At 36.0% G+C, this 20,647-nt stretch overlaps 2 protein-coding genes across 3 annotated transcripts in view; one reads left to right on the top strand and one right to left on the bottom strand.

Moving 5' to 3' along the window:
• The window catches only part of LOC309805278 (uncharacterized protein), a gene marked incomplete at its 5' end in the record, with an annotated part of 211,014 nt that overhangs the window by 103,142 nt on the left and 87,225 nt on the right, over positions 1-20,647 (bottom strand). The window lies entirely within an intron of this gene.
• Positions 1,656-20,292, top strand: LOC309804355 (dual specificity protein kinase CLK4-like; the record flags this gene model as incomplete). Of its 2 annotated transcripts, XM_082621710.1 has the most annotated exons (14): positions 1,705-1,816; positions 2,584-2,650; positions 6,653-6,694; positions 7,442-7,640; positions 8,692-8,782; positions 9,179-9,245; positions 12,198-12,314; positions 12,407-12,573; positions 12,780-12,874; positions 13,125-13,254; positions 16,032-16,114; positions 18,930-19,009; positions 19,968-20,058; positions 20,142-20,292. In XM_082621710.1, the coding sequence occupies 14 exons, from the start codon at positions 1,714-1,716 to the stop codon at positions 20,280-20,282; spliced, it is 1,473 nt and encodes a 490-aa protein (XP_082477836.1). In that variant the 3' UTR covers positions 20,283-20,292. The 2 variants fall into 2 exon arrangements, with proteins under 2 accessions (XP_082477835.1, XP_082477836.1); XM_082621709.1 differs by lacking the exon at positions 2,584-2,650 and having other exon boundaries at positions 1,656-1,816.

The raw sequence follows: 20,647 nt of genomic DNA, 5'->3' as shown, positions 1-20,647 counted from the left end.
AGCTGAATTAAATTTAAAGTAATGAACTTGGCTAGAGAAATAAAAACCTTTGGCTCTCCCAAGATGCTTATTTTAATATTTGCATATTGATAACTGTGGTTATTTAAGAATTCTGCCTTGGTGAGCTAGTTATGGCCTACTGATAGTAGAAGGAAAAAACCAAAACTGAAGCAGACACACGTGTTTTGCAAAAAATGCATTATAATAATCATAGTAATAAACCTCAGTCATCAGATGTTGTAATTTTGCTTGCTATGATTTAAGAATGCTTAACTAAACAATTTTAAAGAGTTCCTATGTGGTTAAAATATAATTTGGGTAATTGAAGGGTTAGAAGAATTCCACTAGAAATATAATTTTTTTGATGGCTTTTCTGATGGTCTTTTGGCTCAGGTTAATTTGTAATGTCATTTATTTCCGTTTCCCATATTCAAATGACTATGTAAATCAGAATGCTCACTTATCAATTTCCAGTGAGAACCCTGACTCGAGTTTTAGGATTTTTGTTGGACCTAAGAATCAACAAGAGAAGTGAGTTAAAAGATCTAAATATTTGGTGGCTTCGGTCCCTGATGGCATGATACCTACATTTTCTTAGGGAATACCTCCCAGGAGATGCCTCATTTTAAAGTCTTTTAATTCATTTGAAATCTTTTAAATTTTTTAGTTGAATTTGTCTGCTTGTTACTGAGTCATCTGGGCTAACTGAAGGAGGTTAACTAAGTTGGTTTTGCTCCATTTTACCTGTTTTCAGCTCCTTGCTGAGTTGTGAACCTCACCCTCTTCAACAGTTTGGACATCACTGTTAAAAACTTAACTGCTTTGTGAAAGAATTAAGATGGGTAGAGGCAGATAGGGATGGCATTGTTAGAACACAGATCGTGATCCTGAATGCAACCTGTGAGGATGTAGATGGAGTCAAGGAATTGTCACAATTATCTGATTTCAGTGTGACCCTATTCATCCTTATAGGTTCATTTCTTTAGTCACCCCAGATCTATAACAAATATGTTTAATTTTAAGAATGGTTGCAGGATGATCTGAAAATAAACAGTCATCTCCTATATTCTATCCCTAAGTGTTTCTCTGACTTCAGTTATTTGTATCACAGTATTTCAACAAAGCTGCATGACACTTGTGATATTTGTTTTAAATTAGTTCACATTTAAAGTTAACATCAATAACTTAATAATTTGATTATATCAATAACTTAAGAGATTAGTAATAATTTACCATAGAAAGAAGGTAATGATAAAAATAAAACCAAAAAAGTTATTAATTTCTAGCTAGATATTGTTGTCTACTGAAGGCTGTAAGCCTGAATCCTGGCTCTTTTTTTAAAAATGGCAGTTAGCAAGTGTTAGTTGAAGATATGCACCAAGCTGAGAATTTATCCAGAAGAACGGAAAGAAAATGCATTCAGGTCTCACAGTGTTATCGTTTAGTGCTAGGTGTGTATGCCACTTAGAATCATCTGACATACCAGTGGGACAGTGCCTCCATGCCTTGGGAACCATTACCTACGAAGATTTTAGAACCTGTAGGACCCCATGTGCTGGGGTTTTTCTATTGAATTAATAGTAATGTGAAATATTTTATTTACTAAATATAACCATCTGTAAATTCCACAACTCACTTTTCATTTCCATTAACAGATGAGTCATTCCAACAGAACTCACTGCCCTGACTGGGATAACAGAGAAAGCCTGGGACATGAAGGCTACAGTGGAAGGCACAAACAGAAGAGGAGATCCCACAGTAGTACACAAGAGAACAGACATTGTAAACCACATCACCAGCTTAAAGAATCTTATTGGTAAATTACGCTTGAACTAGTACCATTTTAACACTAATAGTTGTAATGACTTGTCATTAGCTTATATAACTTTCATCTGTCAGATTGTTTTATAAATCAGTCAACAAATACTCATTCAGAAAATATTTACTGAGTGCCTATTATATGCTAGCCACTGCTGTGGATAGAACAGAGTTCCTGCTCTCACATATCTGTGTCCATTTGGGAGCTGTAGGAGACAGTTGATGGAGTCCCAGCTGCCAGTAATATAGTTGTGGGAAATGAGACACACGAAAGTTAAGTAAGTGATTAAAGGACCAGTGAGTGCCTTTAACTTGTATGTAGTAGGGAGAGCTGTACATTGGGGCACTTATTTAGGGTTCCACAAATGAGAGCTAATGAAGGGTGGGGAAGAGTTCATCCAGATGAGAAAAATAGCATGTGGTGTGTGAGAATGTTACAGTGTGTTGGGGATTAGTTGCCTATACTGTATTCTACAGGTTATATTTGTAGATAAGGCCAGTGGATATGTTTGGGATTTTTAGAAGCTTGGCTGTTGTAAGAAGGGCCTCAATAAAAATTTCCAATGGCATGTGTCCTGTTCTGTTGTATTCTTACCCGTGTAAAATTTGGAGGTACTACGTTTATATAGAATTGAAGGAATTTTTCAAGTTCCTAAATGATTAAACAAAGCCTAGGTGAATAGAGTTTCTTTCATTCTGTCCTCCATTAATTTCCCTTTCTCATTTGTTTTTGTTGGTTCCATGTTTTCTCCTTGTTTTGTGCAGATGTTCCACTGGGACTGTTTGCCAGATTGCTTTCTAAATTAGCCAACTGGGGTTACTTTAAAAAACAGTATGCAATTTTTTTCCTTCTCCATGCCAAAACAGACTTGTTCTGTAGAACAGTGAGCTTGTTGTTAATCAGTGCAGACTAATCATTCTTCACACACTATCATATGGAGGGAAGAGGGAGAATCTATGCCAGGATTTCAATGACCTGAGCTAATTAATGTATTATACAAGAATATCTGTACCCTATATTAAGATAACTACAAAATACTCTGTAAGGCTTAACATATAGTACTAACCATTCATGGATTTATTATGCATTGTATGTGTCGAAAGGAAGTGATATGAATGATGAACAGTTATTCATATTCATAATTAACCACAGAAAGATGATACTGAGTCAGTGCAATAACCACTAGGCCAATAGTTTCTTCTTTGATATTGGCACCAGAGATGTCTGGTGGTAATTGCTCTCCGTAATCTGGAGTAATCTAATAGTCATTTTCAAGATTCAAAACTTTATAAGAGTGTTTTTTTGTAAAATTATAGGAAAAAAACTGAAAAATACAGAAGCATATAAAGAAGGTACTCTTGGTAGGATGCTAGTCCCCCATTTGGATGTAAAGTTATTTCTTCTGAAAACTATCTTTGTATACAAATCTTTGCCTCTGAATATTTCCTGAAAATAGGTTCTAAGAAGGGACAGTTTCAAGTGAAAGGGTGTGAACTCTTATAAGGCTCTTGCTACATATTCACATATTTTTCCACATATTTTTCTAGAAAGTTTGTACCAAGTTACACTCCCTACGACATGCTGTCACCAGTCTTGTCTATTTTGAAATGCCAAGAATAGTGTTTTCTTTTCATTTGAATGTTTAAATTTCTGCTGAATTTGTCCTCTGTCATGTGCTTATTGAACACTTGAATATTTTTTTAATTGAAGTCTAGTTGATTGTGAACATTATTTTTGTAGTCTTAGCCTATTTTTTCTATTAAAGCATATTTTTCTTATGATTTATCAGCGCTTTTATTGTAGATCAATTATCTTACCTTTTTTCCTATATATTTCAGAGTGTCTTTTCTTTCTGATTTGTAAGTAGCCTGTGAATTGCTCCCTTCCTACAAGCTTAATCAATTAATTCTACACAGGAAGACTGATGTGGCTGTGAACACTGTGAACACATTTTATATCCTTAAATGTCTTGTTGTAACATAGAGTATCAAGCCTTAAACCAGTGATTCTGAAACTTTAGTGTGAATAGAATCACTTTGGAGGTATGTTTAAAATGCATAGTACCAGATTATTCAGTGAGTCTGACCTGGGGTCCAGGGATCTTCATTTTTAAAAATTCAGTATTTCGATATTGTTAATAAACAGACCACCCTTTGAGAAACACTGTTTTAAGCCCTTTAGCCTGGCATGCAAGATTTTGGATGATCTGTTCCCAGCTTATTTATTTGCCTATGTTCCCCTATGTGAAAATTGCTCTTGCTGAAATTGTCTACTTACTAGTTCCTAAGTAGCATGTAGACAAACTCATCTCTAAACCATTCTGGCTAAAAGTACTCTATAAATGTAAGATGGTAATATGCCATTTTTCTTTCCTGGCACTTCTTCTACTTCCTACTTTATCCAAATCCTGATGTCCCTCTAAGATGCAACTCTTCCCTTCTTTTTCACGAAATCTTCCCTGACCATTTTAAGCATTATGAGTTTTTTCTCCTAAGCACTCATATCCAGGCTTTTGGCATTTCCTGCATGGTTGAGTTGTGTTTGATTTTTGTGTGAGTAATCTCAAATTGAACAGTTATTTGTTGGCAGGGATTTTGCCTCATATATTTTTTATCTTCCACAGGACCTGTGTGGAAATAAAAATGAATGCCCATAGCCTCATTAGTCTTGGCTGTTTTAAAGAACTACAGTGAAATATTCACTGGACATTCAGTGACTCTTTTTAGAAATTCAGTCAGTCTGTTCATCCTGTTCACTCTGTCCATATAGCCTTTATAATTCTGTAGACTTTGTTTATCTAATCTCTAAGGCTCGGTTGTTGTAGGCTGAAGAGGTCCTCATCTTTTTAGTTTATCCTCATAGTATTACTTCACTCCATGTTTGTTATTCTATAGATTATTTATGGATTATCAGCAGCTCTAATTTCATGCACTAGTCCAGCTAAGGATTATTAGTGTTAGAGTTTTCCGATACATTTTAGACTTTTATGGGAAGGATGCCTTACAGAATTAAACAGATGCCCTTTAGAGTATGGTAATTTCTAGTTTGACGTATTGTAGATCTCTCCCTTAACGGTTCCAAGCAACTGATCAGATCCCTGACTTAGACCCAGATTTAGACCCTAATATCCTGAGTTGTTTCTCCAATGGCTAGAACTTAAGGCTGACACTGGGGAAAGGGGGCTTCTGCATCTCCCCAGCCTGGATTTGATGCCAGCCCTGTTGAGTAGCAGTTTTAGAGATGCTTCTCCTTTATTTTTGCATAAACCAGCCTCCTGAGAAAAAAGAATGACAACATATTCTGGGAAAAAGAACGAGGTTAGTGAGGGCACTCTAGTTAACATCTGTCACTCCATTGCTTGTCAGGATTATTTTAGCTGGTGTGTCTGACTGGGCAGGTGTCCCCTCTCTCCCTCAGTGCTCCACGTGCATCCCTCTTGAAGCTTCACACTGTTGGAAAGGATACTCATCCCAGGTAGAGAGGGGGACGGGAAACTGGGTCAGTTGACTCTGTCTTTTTCTTTCCATCAAATCAAGGCTGCTTAACTGGAATCCATTGACTTCCTGAGGTCCATGATCTCTGAAATTCCTTGCCAAGATTTGTTTACGCATTTGTGCGTTTCTTAGGGGAGAGGGCCCATACCTCTCAATTAGATTTTCAAAGGGATGTGTAGATTCAGCAGTCAAGCACTATGGGGTTTACCTGGTGGTGCAGTGGTTGACAGTCCGCCTGCTGATGCAGGGGACACAGGTTCGTGTCCCGGTCCGGGAGGATCCCACATGCCACGGAGCGGCTAGGCCCATGAGCCATGGATGCTGGGCCTGCGCATCTGGAGCCTGTGCTCCACAACGGGAGAGGCCACAACAGTGAGAGGCCTGCGTACCGCAAAAAAAATGAAAAAATCAAAAAGAAGGTAAGCACTATGGCACCAGATGATGCTGTTTTCCCTGAATTCTTGTTTATTTCACAAGCAGGAGTGACAGGAAATTCAAAATGCAAAGGCAAGTAGGGGGTTGGGAAATCCTAAGCAAGCAATTATAAGAACCTTTTCTCATTTGAGGGGCATATATTTTGGATATTTTTGGCACATGAAGCAGCGTTCAAAAACTGTGTTGACTATTTCTCAGAAAGATACAGGAAGCTCGAAATAGAGGAGAGGAGATGGAATAGGTGGTGTGTATAATAATACTGGCACATACAATAGGATTTAGAATGTGCTCTACAACCATGGCAAATCGTTTTCCTTCTAGGGATCTCAGTGTAGTCATCTGTAAAATGAAAGGCCTGAAATATATTTAAGATTCCTTTTAGCTCTAATACACCCTTCGTGAAAGAACTCTGTGTGCCAGAGATACCTAACTTACATTAAGAAGGAAAGGAATCCTGTTTTGCCTGCCTCATGTTGTGTGTGGCTCTGCAAAAAGGAAGAGAGCTTAGTTACAGATGCATATATCATAAGATTGATGAATTTCAGAAGAGCAGTTTTGTGAATTTTTGGTCTTAACTTTCACCAGAAGGTAAAGGGACACTTGATTTCAAGTAAACACTGAATATGTTGAATGATTTGACCCAAGGTTTGTTCCTTCATAGCAGTATATATTAATAGAGATATATGTACCCATTTGCTTGTTGGTTAAAGTAAAATTATTTAAGTTTTGTGAGTTAAGTATAAGTTCTAATTCATCAATTTGTATTTTTTTCTTTTATTGAGTTAGCTGTTGAAACCAGGAATTCTTGAGAGAATGTTTTATTTTAACCACGTTAAAATGTGGTTAAACGTTAAAGCATTCTAGAATGAAGAGAGTAATTTTAAATCCTTTAATGTGTTTGCAGTCATTATTTAGAAGCAAGGTTCTTGAATGAGAGATATTATCAGTACCGGAGATACATGGCTGAATACAGAAATGACTACTGCAAAAGATATGTTCTTAACATTGCTGAATACAGAAATGACTACTGCAAAAGATATGTTCTTAACATTGCTGAATACAGAAATGACTACTGCAAAAGATACGTTCCTAACATTGATGAATACAGAAATGACTACTGCAAAAGATACGTTCCTAACATTGATGAATACAGAAATGACTACTGCAAAAGATACGTTCCTAACATTGATGAATACAGAAATGACTACTGCAAAAGATACGTTCCTAACATTGATGAATACAGAAATGACTACTGCAAAAGATACGTTCCTAACATTGATGAATACAGAAATGACTACTGCAAAAGATACGTTCCTAACATTGATGAATACAGAAATGACTACTGCAAAAGATACGTTCCTAACATTGATGAATACAGAAATGACTACTGCAAAATATACGTTCCTAACATTGATGAATACAGAAATGACTACTGCAAAATATACGTTCCTAACATTGATGAATACAGAAATGACTACTGCAAAAGATACGTTCCTAACATTGATGAATACAGAAATGACTACTGCAAAATATACGTTCCTAACATTGATGAATACAGAAATGACTACTGCAAAATATACGTTCCTAACATTGATGAATACAGAAATGACTACTGCAAAATATACGTTCCTAACATTGATGGATACAGAAATGACTACTGCAAAATATACGTTCCTAACATTGATGAATACAGAAATGACTACTGCAAAATATATGTTCCTAACATTGATGAATACAGAAATGATTACTGCAAAAGATGTGTTCCTAGACGTTATCACAGAGACGTTGAAAGCAGTTATCGAATCCACTGCAGTAAATCTTCAGTCCGAAGCTGGAGAAGCAGTCCTAAAAGGAAGCGTAATAGACAATGTTCAAGTAATCAGTCACGTTCGGTATGATTGATTTTGTTTTTATTTTGGGTGGATACTTATTTGTGTTATAAAAGCTCTTACTGAGCCAATAAGTTTGAAAAAGTTTATAATACTATATGAATATAATTGTGTTTATATTACTTGAATCCTTAAAGGAAACTTCCAAATTCTTACAAATAATCTGCATTTATTAGTTAGTCCTCATTTGCCCACATTTACTCATTTTCTGCAGACCAGATCATGAGGTTCTTGATTTTAATGTTAAAAATATTTTTATCTTTTATAACATAATCATACGAAAAGATGAAGCACCCATCTTTTCTTTCATCTTAAACATTTTTTACTTTAAAAGAAACCCCTTTCCCAGTACTTGGAGACAAATGTAGAAAGTTGCACTGGTGGATACTTACCCTGTGTATCGCACAATCTGCAATTAGTTCCATTGGAGTTCTGAAAGTGGGTGCTGAAGGGGAAATTATTGTCCAGAAAGCCTGCCTTTTTTTTTACACTCATGAATCTTCACTTGTTTGCAGTAAACTATGAGTTATTATTTTCCTCCCCAAGTTTTCTTCAGTAGAACTATCATTGATTAGATCAAACATTGACATTAGCCTTTATTTTCCCCTTTTATTTTAATAAGTATGTTTAAAAATATTGCTAAGTATCAATTTGAGCTAATCTTGACGTTTTAAAACATTTTCCTGACAAACTAGACATCTCAACTCACAGCATAGGCTATTTTATAACGAGATTAATAGATCATGACATTGCATTCTTTAAATTTCAGACTTCAATTAAGTCAGTATTTTAGAGACAATTGTGTTGTTTTTTCTATTGCCACTTTAAGTAACTTATCTGAAAATCTTGCCATGTTTTTCTTCTGTAACATAAACTGTGTCCTGTGAATCTCTGGGGACTGAATTTGAACTTGCTCCTGCCAACTCTTCGTGGCCTGGTTCTTATCTGAATGCCTGAATATCTCCCCGCTGAATGAATTGCGTATTCTGCCCTGAATTCACTCTGCTATATTGATTGGCTGGACGATCTTGGTGCTGCCCACTTGCCGTTCCAGAAGAGCCACCAAAGGAAAAGATCCAGGAGTATAGAAGATGATGAAGAGGGTCACCTTATCTGTCAAAGTGGAGACGTTCTAAAAGCAAGATGTATAGAATATTTTTCAACACTTTTTAAACTTTGCAGACAGAATAATCTTTTTAAGAATAGTTTGTCAGCGGGGGTCTAAAGAACTCTTCATTGCTTTTTTGTTTTGTTTTTTGTGGGTTTGTTTGTTGTTCTTTTGTATTTCTTCTTTTCTATAGAGTTTAAATATTTCTACTCTAAAGTTCCAAAATAATCAGTGGAATTTGAGATTAGAGCAAGAAAGATAGCTATCTACATTATTTTTGTAGCATCTGAAAATCAAATAATTTGAGGGCTGGAACCTTAATTATGCTTTAATAGAGAGCATTTGAAAAAATTCCACACTTAAGCATTCATTATTTGAATAACTGATAATTTGTACTCAGGTACTTACACTTCTTTCTCCCCCCTCACTTTAGATGAAATCGTGAACACTTTGGGAGAAGGGACCTTTGGCAGAGTTGTAGAGTGCATTGATCATGGCATGTAAGTTTGTTGTTTTTCTTTTTTGAACATTCTGATATTTTTGGTGGAGAAGGATCCATAATTTAGATGAAATGGAATTTAAGTGGTAGCTATGTGTTTTCCTGGGAGGTATAAGTATTCAGAAGTTCTTGAACTGTGTACGATTTATTTACCATAAGTATGGATTTTGACCAAGAATGCTGAAAATGTTTATCAGATGGAGTTCATGGAAATTAATGTCAGTGTTCAAGTGAAGACTTTCCCAGAACTTAGGTCCTTAGCTTTCTATAAGAGATTTGGAGTGCTTTACCCTACTTTTGAATTGCAGAGACAATAAATTAGCATGTCTAATCTTCTTGGTTCAAAAACTTTTATTTCCAAAGGATAATATTTGCACGTTAGGGTTAGCTTCTCAAACTATAAATAAATTATATTACTTGAAGCCTACAGAATAAAGTCCAGATTCTTTAATGAGTTATACTAAACTTTTTGTTCTTTGACCCTCTCTGCTTCGTTTTCATGTTTTCCTCTAGGATCTCTATTCTGCGGTTGCAAATTTTTTTGTAAGTGAACGTCTTACAACAGTTTAGTGGAAACTGCACATTTCTAAATTGACATCTATACTTTTCATCATAAAATAGTTGAGGATGTAATTTCCAGCTTATTGTAAATGGTGATTTTTTTTAAAAAAACATCTCTCTCTTTCTAAATATGTTTGGGGGAATCTAAATACAACAGCTTGATACCTCCTGTCATCCATGAACAAACTTTTCTTGAATACTTAGAAATGTTTTATCTTGAACTTAACTTTTACTTCACTTTTCATAAAGAATATTATCCTAAGTGTCTTTTATTATCACCCTTTCCTCTCTATGACAAAAATGTGAACATAAAGTAAAATTTTAAGATATTTTGAAATACTTTGACTTAGGAAAGTTGCTAAGAATTCCCATCTATTCTTCACCCAGATTCCACAAATGTTAACATTTTACAGTGTTTAATCATTCTCTATATTTACATGTTATATGTATTTTCAAGTTTTGCCAGCTTATCTACAACCTGATTCACATTTCACTAGTTGTCCCATTGAGGTCTTTTAAAAATTTCTTGAGGTTCCAAGACTTGAGTATTTGAGATATTCCAATGAAGAGTATTCAATTGATCAAGTACAAATCTGTTACAAATTTTGATACTTATTAGACCTAAAACATACAATGTAATTGTAAATATATCTTTTATCGAGATGGTTGGGGCCTTTAAAAAAATGAGTTCATGTGTCCATAGATAAATCTTACTGTTTTAACATTAAGTTTCCATTTTTCTTTTTTTTTAATTGACAAGTAATATGAAAGCTTATAAGTTTAAGGTGTATAACGTTGGTTTGAACATTTATATACTGCAATATGATTACTATAGTAGCATTAGCTAACACCATTATCCATTTTTCATTTTTATAGCTATTAGCACTGTTCATTTTTATAGCTTATTAGCAGTTAGAAAACTTGTCCATATGATGAAATAGATGAGACTAGAAGAAGTTTTGTCACAGCAGTTTTATAGTAATTCTTTTAAGTCTTGAGATATATGCTATACATCATAGGGAGATAAATCATTAAAAATTTATTTTGATGATTATATATCAGCCCACAACTTCATTGGGACCTTGTCAAAAGAAATGAGTTCGGAATAGGTTTGCTATTCAGCCACTAGAAAAATTTTTGCCTCAAAGAATTTTTTTTTCTTTTTTATAAACAGCCTGGGGCACAAACCTTGCCATATTAATTTCACGTGCATGGGGTTCTCTTTTGTAATGTGGGAAGGCCATAGTGAAAAATGCAGGGTTGACTGCTGGCTTGTATTCAAGAAGATCAGGTTTAGAAAAGAGGACAGAAGGAAGCTGAAGATTTGGAAATCCTTTTCCTCAAAATCATTTACGGCTTTTTTTTTTTTTTTTGGCCGCACCACATGGCTTGCGGGATCTCAGCTCCTCGACCAGGGATTGAACCTGGGCCCACGGCAGTGAAAGCTCATGTCTTAAGCCACTGGACCACCAGGGAATTCCCTCTGTACTTTTTAGGAAGTACTACAGATGCCCCGGTCTAAAACACGCTGCCCTACATTGTTGCTATTTATACCTCTTCGCATCCGTGAATGCACTAAACATTTTTTTGGCTTGATGACTTATTGCTGGTGTCTCCTTTGCCAGAATTATCTAACAAACTGATAGTTGTCTTTCTTCTCTGAAGAAGTCTGAGCTCCCCTAACTCTGATGGTTAGGTTCTTTCTTCTCTCTATTCCTTATACCAGGCACTTCTAACCTAATGATAAGTTGTTCAAGTGTCTGTCTTTTCCATTAGACTGTGAGGTACATGGGACAAGCTCTTTTTAACAGTGATTCCAATGCAACATCTGGCACATTCGGTCTAGCCTGGCGAATGAGTGAATGTTTTCAGCAGTAGTATCTTCAAGGTTTATATTTTTATCCTTTTTTAAAAAAAAAACTACTTATAAAATCTAGGTCAATTTAAACTTTTGGAAACAAACATTAACGTTCTTAAGTATTAAGAGAAATCATCACTCTGTATAATGTATATTTTGTCAAAATGTTTTGAAAAAATGTTTATAGATCTGCTATAATATACCCTGAAAGATTATTTTAGGAAAATAGCATAGAGTGATTGGTACTTAACAAGATGATGCTTTAGAGCAGGGGTCCCCAACCCCTGGGCCGTGGACTGGTAGGAACTGGGCCTAACAGCAGGAGGTGAGCAGTGGGCGAGCGAGTGAAACTTCATCTGCTGCTCACCATAGCTTGCATTACCACCTGAACCATCACACCCTCCCCTCAACCATGGAAAACTTGTCTTCCATGAAACCGGTCCCTGGTGCCAAAAAGGTTGGTGACAGCTGCTTTAGAGGATACATGTCTTCAACGCCCTTCTGTACATTTACCATTTTCATTTTGTTTTTAAGGGGTGGCATACATGTAGCAGTGAAAATCACAAAAAATGTGGGACCATATCGTGAAGCAGCTCATTCAGAAATCAAAGTATTGGAGCATTTAAATAGTACTGATCCCAATAATGTCTTGTAAGTAAGAAACTTGGAACTGTGATCCATTATGTTACATGAAATAATCAGAATTCTGTGAACTGAATTATTTGTATTCTGATCTGTTTCAGCCGATGTGTCCAGATGCTAGAATGGTTTGATCATCATGGTCATATTTGTATTGTGTTCGAACTCCTGGGACTTAGTACCTATGATTTCATGAAAGAAAATAGCTTTCTGCCATTTCAAATTGACCATATCAGGCAAATGGCATATCAGATCTGTCAGTCAGTAAATTGTAAGTATACTTGTTAAATTTTTAAATACCAGTCAATTAAAGGTTTTATTGGACAAGCAACATATCAAACCATTGTCAGTAAAAATGCACGTTGCAAGTAAAGATGAAACCACTTTTGATCCCTACCTCTACTACTAATTCTCCTTTCCCCCGGTACAGATTAAATTTGTAAGTGAAACTAATAATGTCTTTTTGTTCTTTTGTAGTTTTGCATCATAATAAATTAACCCATACAGATCTGAAGCCTGAAAATATTTTATTTGTGGAGTCTGACTATGTAGTCAAGTATAATTCAAAAATGGTAAGTTACACTTGTTTTAATTTTGGTAGTTGTCTTTAAAATTAATTTAGCTTGGTGATCCTTGGATGAGGAATTTTACCTTTGAGGCTTATTATATCCTGACGTTTAACCCAAAAAGGGTAATCCTTTGCCTTTCTCATGGGGTTATTTTGAAAATCAAAAAGAGAATTCATGTGCAAGCCTTTTGGATAGTGCTATAAAATATTTCATATCTTTATTGATCTTTGTGTTTACTTAACTGTATCTCTAGAAACGTGATGAACGCACACTGAAAAACACAGATGTCAAAATTGTTGACTTAGGAAGTGCAACATACGATGATGAACATCATAGCACTGTGGTATCTACACGGCATTACAGAGCTCCAGAGGTCATTTTGGGTTAGTAGATACCAGACTTCCTGATATTTTAATTGAAAAAGAGATTTTTTGTTCTCTATAGCTTTTATTGGGGGGCAGGTAGTTGGGGGATAGCTGTAATTTTCTTAGCAGTGTACAGAAAATGTTTTCTGTTTTCATAAAAGCTGTCTGGACATTGCTATAAATAATTTTCCTGAGTGGGAAAAATGTGATATCATCTGTAAAGATATTCCAGGTGGTGGTTCTTTTTGAACAAGTCAGTCTTACAAGATCATAAGAGAACAAGCTGTATTGGCTAAGTCCATGACAGCAGTGTGATTTTGAAGCGATGTGGGCACCTCTTTTCGTCTCATCACAAAGCATGGTGCTGGTGAAAATGCTAAAGATTTGGCTGGCAGACGTCTAGATGTAGGGTGGATGGAGGTTAAGAGGAGAAGAAAGAGCGGCTAGTCTAAGAGGAGAGCTTCTTTGATCATCTTTGACATGGGAAAGCATGGAAAGGAAAATTAGTTAAGGTGCAGGGTTTTTCAATATTAATAAAAGGGAACTCAGTGAGGGAGAGCACATCTTAGGCCTCAAAATTTAAAAGTTCGAGACCGAGTCATGTTGATAGAGCAAGGAAGTCAGGGATGGATTTGGGGGCTTGGAGACAGTGGGAAAAATTCAGATCAGGTGATATTGGGAGATAGTTAAATGGTATAAGCATATTACTTTGCCAAAAGTAAGTTTCAACCGAGGTTGGCTAGTAAAACATCTTTGTGGAATCAGTCTTTTCCACTTTTTACCTTTTGTCGAAGAGGACTGGGTAGTTGAGAATATGAGTGTGAAAGCAAACTAATGATGTTTACCTAGAGTAAAGAATTAGTAAAAGGGACAGGAAATTAAGAATAGTTTGTAGTGCTGGCTAGTAGAACTTTCCATGATGATAGAAATGTTGTATATCTGCACTATCCAACATGGTAGCCATTAGTAGCCACACGTAGACTACTGTGTACTTTCAGTATAGCCAGTGTGACTGAGGAACTGAATTTTAAATTAATTAAACTTTTAGATTTAAATAACCACATGTGGCTAGTGGCTACCACATAGGATAGCACAGGTTTGGAGCTCATCTTTGAGATTGATGTTACTAGGATTTCTGCTTAGTATGGTCTGAAAGAAGCTGCTATGTTGCAGTAGTTTAGAAAGTGTATTCATGGTTGAGGACTGAAGCCTGCAATGAAGGTAAAAGAAAAGAGTGTGGGAGGAGATTGTGGACAGATAGGTATTTTCAGAGCTTAAAAAGAGATAACTTGCTGTGTTTTATCAATTTTAAGAAGAAGATTTTTCTCCACATTTTAACATGTGAGGAAACATAAGACAAAACAGCATTTTTTCTTGGTTATTGGTTCATAAAACAGTGGTGTATCTTACAGTTAGTTAATGGCCTCCTCCTAGATTGCGTAAGATACAGTGATTCTTAGTAATAATACAGTCCCATGTGTGGCCAGGCTGGGGATAGTTGATATAAATCTGAAATTGGGGTTATTGGTGTTTAGGAAAAGAAATGAACAGATGGGAAGATTAGAAGGGTTCTTTGTGTGTTTGTGAAGTGTTACTCCTGAGGATTAAGGCAGAATTAGGTTGAAGAGGAAGATGTTGTCAGGTGCCACCACTGAGGAGGGCAGTTGGTCTCATGTCTTGGGTGTTGGTAGTAAACAGAAGTTGGTCAAAGTGAATGATGTGAAATTCCAAAGAGTATGAGAGCTGAGCCATAAGAGAATGAGGTAGTTTACAGTCACTTGGGAGAAAGCTGGACTGGGAGACAGGAGTGGCTGGAAAAGAAAACTTTCATCTTAGATCCAAGCTCTATCATTTGCAGATTTTGTATGTGTTACTGTAAGTAGAAACCATGCTCCATTATCCTTTTGTTCAAGTGATAAGTACCATGAGGGTTAACAAAAATGGCTAAATCATAGTCAAGTTCCTTGAATATATTGTTTCTTCCTTTGTCTTTAAATTCAGTAATGTTGCTGAAAGTAATTGAAATGTCTTTTAAAGTAGGTTTTATTTGTACATTATTTTTTTATTAAAAACTTAATATTTAAAAGGTTAAAACATCTGTATGGTTTAGGTTTACTCTTTTCCTTTCTAAATAGATAGAGACTTAAGGCTAGGTGTTTTTTTCTTTTCTGAATAATGTTACTATTGAGAATTCTGAAGGAGAAAGTATATATGATCATGTATAGACAACCTGAAAGTACATATATAGATACCTCTCTATGTGAACTTTAAATATCTGTATAATTCTGCTTATGGGTGACACTGCTTATAATATCCATTATAATTCTTACATAATTTATGTGACACTACTATTTCTTTTAATAGAAGAAATAAACTCAGATATCAAGCTGATGGTAATTGATAAGGGGTTAGTAACTACACTCTGAGGATAATTATTGACCTATGTTTGCACTAATAAAATGTAAAATTTCATAGAACAACCGTTAAGTGGGTATAACAGTGCTCCTCATTGCACAAGCAATTCAGAGACTATGGACTATTTGCTCACCCCTCTTACTTTCCATAAAATGCCTCCTCCCCCAGGTTAAAATACTGTAAGTTGATACAAGGATATGGAGGACTCTGAAAGCATACTGAATCATGTTTGGTATAAAACTAAAAATGTAAACCCTGAATTTACTATCATATTCTCCTAAATGGGCTATATAAAGAGAGCACCCACATAGGAAAAGATATTGTGTATTGGCAATTAAAAATTGTTGCCTAATAAAATGTTTGGTTTTGTTTTTAAATAGCTTTAGGTTGGTCTCAGCCATGTGATGTTTGGAGCATAGGTTGCATTCTTATTGAATATTACCTTGGTTTCACAGTCTTTCAGGTATGTATTTAGTAAATGTTACTTACTGATTCATAATGAGCTTTAATGTTAAAGGCATGTTAAAGTTTTGGTTTCCATATTGGAAAGTTGCCATAGTGTCATTATTCTTAAGATGTAAACTTCCATGTGCAAAATAGTCATCCTTCTCTAAAACCACAGTTGAACGAACTACTCTCAGTGAATGGTCATAATTCATTCTGCATGTGGAGCTTTTAAACACATGGTTCATATTGACTTCATATGATCCATTTTATTGTGATGCTCCTTCATAAATTTACATTAGTGTTACTATGGTCAGTTTTAATTCAGCTCTGGTTATGTTGCACTTTTATTAAAAGAATTCAGAAACAGTAAGTTGTATTAAGCATGTATGACACCCTAGGCACATTTCTAAGCACTGTGTGTATAAAAATGAAAAGACAGCATCTCTCTCCTCAAGGAAGACATACACAGGATAGACATGGGAAAACGTACAGTACAATATGATACTTGCTATAATGGAACAATGTAGAAGGGAACCCAGAAAAGGTGAATGGTTAAGTTTCCTTCGAGAAGGCATCACTGAGGAATAGGGAGTTTAATCCAAGCTATAAGGAAGAGTAAGAGTTTGTCAGAAAACTAGAGTGTGTGATGGCCATATCAGGAAGAAATGGTATTCATAAATGCAAGAGGCATAAAGGAAGCTACTCTAGTTGAGGAAGGATGAATAGTGCTGCCGGAGTGTCTTGGATAAATAGGAAAATGGTGTCAGTAGGCAAGTACTGATTCATAGTGGACTTGTTTGCCATAGAAAGGTATTTGTTTTATCCTAGGAGTCAGTGGTTTCCAAATGTAGACCGGTCTAAAATGAAAATGATTTTGTAGGGTTGCCGTTCTGGCTTTCATTTAGAAATTATCTCTCCTGTTTTTTTTGGTATTAAAATGTTCTTTCTATGCAATGATAATAGTTATTGGCTTACTTGGCAGAACAAAAAGGAGAAAATGTTATTTAGGTCTCTACTTGTTTTCCTCATAATTTTGCTTATGTCGGAAAACTAAAAGTCTTGAAAGCTTCAAGTGGTGTAACCATTGGAGAACTTTAAGAGGGTTGTGATTTGATCAAGGTGTGTTGTTGGATGGGGTGAGGGTGGTTAGGAAGTTCCTGGCTAATACTGTCAAGGTTGCTTTGAGATTATGGCAATGCAGGATGAGGAGGGAGGAAGCTGTGATGAATTATAAGTCACTTAGGTGGCTGTTGCAGAATATATGTGTTCGCCGCTCTGGGGCACCTCACCAAACTTCTGTCTACTCCGTAGAGATCTGTTAAAAGTACTCTGAGTTTGTAGACAAGTTTGATATCTAGAACATAGCTGTCGGACATTTCTAGGGGGTGGTGTCTGGTTTTGTGGTAGTAAGCTATAGGGTCAAGGAAAAAGTTGAGCACAGTGCATGCTTTCTTCATTCTGACACATATAAAATCCTTCAGATGGTTTTATGATTGTAAATCATTCTGAGACCTTAAGCGTCGATTATTAACTTTGGTTTGAGATGTGGTTTATATTTTAATTGCACCCTCCAAAATAGTCTTCAACTAAGGAACTTTTTGAAGATAATGGAGCTTGTATTATTTATTCCTGTCATGACTTAAGAACATTTTGAAAGCAGTGTGCTAGGCACAGTAGTTAATGGATTTAAAAAGCATTGCACATAGACTCTGCTCTTCAGAGCAAGGATTGGCAAACTATATCCTATCTGATGCCTGCTTTAAAAAATGAAAAAGAATATGTGGTGGAGACCATCTGTGACCATCCAAGCCTAAAATATTTACTATCTGGTCCTTTATAGAAGAAGCTTTCCAGCCTCTGCTTAGGAGTGTACCATTTAGTTTAACAATTTATTCGACTTTAGCCAAAGCTCTGTTACTGTGTAATTTAAGAATATGAGTTTTGACTTGGGTTCACAGCTCAGGTTTCCTCATTGATGAGCTATATGAGCTTGAGCTAGTATCTTAACCTCTTTGAGTTATGTTATGTTCCCACATTCCTAGCTCAAGGTTGTTGTAAGAATTATTGGGACTGTATTTTCATTGTCTAGGATTAGTGTTACAAAGTTGCTATCCATTGGGTAATGGAGGTTAGTTAAGCAACCGATAAAATGAGTAGCCAGGTTATTGGTAATCTTCCCAGTCATCCCTCAGTTAAACAGTGCAAGTAATACAAATAAGGAAAACTGTTCTGTTTTACATTAAACAAATTATTCGAACATTGTAAATCAACTGTACTTCAGTAAAATATACTTAAAAAGTTGTTCCTCAATCAGCTCTACAAACCTTACCAATTCATTTCAGAAATCAGACAATCAGTGTAGCTCATTCAGTTTTATTCCATCTTTGAAGTAGAGTGTAATATAAATTGTATAGCTGTCTAATCTAGTCCTTTTATGGAGACACTATTTTCTTTTTTTTTTCTTAACATTTATTTATTTACTTTTTTTGGGGGGTTGCATTGGGTCTTCATTCCAGCACGTGGGCTTCTCTCTTGCTGCGGTACGTGGGTTTTCTCTCTCCACTTGTAGTGTGCGGGTTCCAGAGTGTGTGGGCTCTGTAGTTTGTGGCTCGCGGGCTCTCTTGTTGTGGTGGGCAGGCTTAGTTGCCCCGCAGCGTGTGGGATCTTAGTTCCCCGACCAGGGAGCGAACCCACGTCCCCCGCATTGGAAGGTGTATTCTCTACTACTGGACCACCAGGGAAGTCCCGGACACACTGTTTTCTTGTGTTATCCTTTTATGTGCGTGTAGGGAAATGGAAAGTGCTAAGTTTCTTTTTCCTATTTTTTTTAGACTAATGATAATAAAGAACACCTGGCAATGATGGAACGTATATTAGGACCCATACCAACACACATGATTCAGAAAACAAGGTATGCTTTTTAAGATTAAAGTCCTTATTGGGTACATGCAGTGGCCTATATTCAAACTATAGAAAACCCATCTTTGTTGTTATTGCTTATTCCAAAGACTGTAGATTTTGAATTCTTTTTCATGAAGTCAAGTTTTTGAAAAGTAATGCAATATTTACTTTGTGATCCAGTAAATAAAGTGGTGTTTTTATACTCAGGTTAACCTTTGCATAAATGTTTTCCTAGGTTGATTTAAAAATAATACATAGGGCCTCCCTGGTGGCGCAGTGGTAGAGAGTCCGCCTGCCGATGCAGGGGATGCGGGTTCGTGCCCCGGTCTGGGAGGATCCCATATGCCGCGGAGCGGCTGGGCCCGTGAGCCATGGCCGCTGGGCCTGCGCGTCCGGAGCCTGTGCTCCGCAACGGGAGAGGCCACAACAGTGAGAGGCCCGCATACCGCAAAAAGAAAAAAAAAAAAAAAAAAAAAAAAAAAAATAATACATAGAGTAGTAAAAAGAGCTTGATTTTGGAGTCCTATCTAAATTTGAATTCCAGACTGTTGCAAACCACATGTACGTCTTTGGACAAGAATACTATAAGTGGTTTCAAAACATAGCTTCACCGCAGAAGTCATCCAGGGAATTGTTAACGATTTCTAGCCCCATTCCAGATCTAGTGAAATCAGAATTTACAGGAATGGATCTAGGAACCTCTGTTTTTGAAGCTGGCATTGTTTCACATATGGTACAACTTAGGTGGGATACTAAAACTTCAGAGGGTACAAGATTAGGAAAAATACCATATAAGGTATCCGATATAATTATTGCTGAGATTTTTAGAAATTGTATGTTTATGTATATATAGAGAGATGTCTATGGTTCCATCTTTTCCCCCAATCCCCTGTTTGGGGCAGGGTAAGAATGTGGGTTTGGGGTTTCTTTTTTTCTTAAAATTTAATCCAGACTTCTCTTTCCTATAGGAAACAGATGTATTTTCATCATAATCAGCTAGATTGGGAGGAACGTAGTTCTGCTGGTAGATATGTTACGGGACACTGCAAGCCATTAAAGGTAAAACAAAAAAAACCACAAAAAACACCCTGTTTTAACTATTTTTTATTGTCTTTCTTAAACAAAGTCATTTTTCCCCTCAGGAATTTATGCTCTGTCATGATGAAGAACATGAGAAACTGTTTGACCTGATTCAAAGAATGTTAGAATATGATCCAGTGAAAAGAATTACCTTGGATGAAGCATTGCAGCATCCTTTCTTTGACTTATTAAAAAAGAAATAAAATGGAAATCAGTGGTCTTACTATACTTCTCTAGAAGAGATGATTTAAGACTGTGTCAGTCAACTCTAAACATTCTAATATTTTTATAAACCTTAAATTATTTTGTACAGTTAAGTGTAAATGCTGTATGTTTTGTATCAATCGCATAATTATCTTGTTAAGCAAATATGGTCTTGATAATGAATGAAATATAAAAGCTAAAATTAATTTTCCTTTTTTGAGATTAATTACCATTTTTAAAGACCTTTGGAATATCCTTTGTGTCCAGTGATTGATCTTGCCTTTTTGTACATGGAGGTTGACTCTTGGAAGTGATTTTTGTGTTTGGTTTTTTGTTTTTTTTGAGTAAAAGGAAATCTTGACTA

Source organism: Mesoplodon mirus, assembly GCF_964341445.2.
Source record: "Mesoplodon mirus genome assembly, chromosome: 5".
Taxonomy (NCBI): Eukaryota; Metazoa; Chordata; class Mammalia; order Artiodactyla; family Ziphiidae; genus Mesoplodon; species Mesoplodon mirus.
Note: the sequence above shows the minus strand (reverse complement) of the source record. Positions and strands in the feature narration are given on the sequence as shown.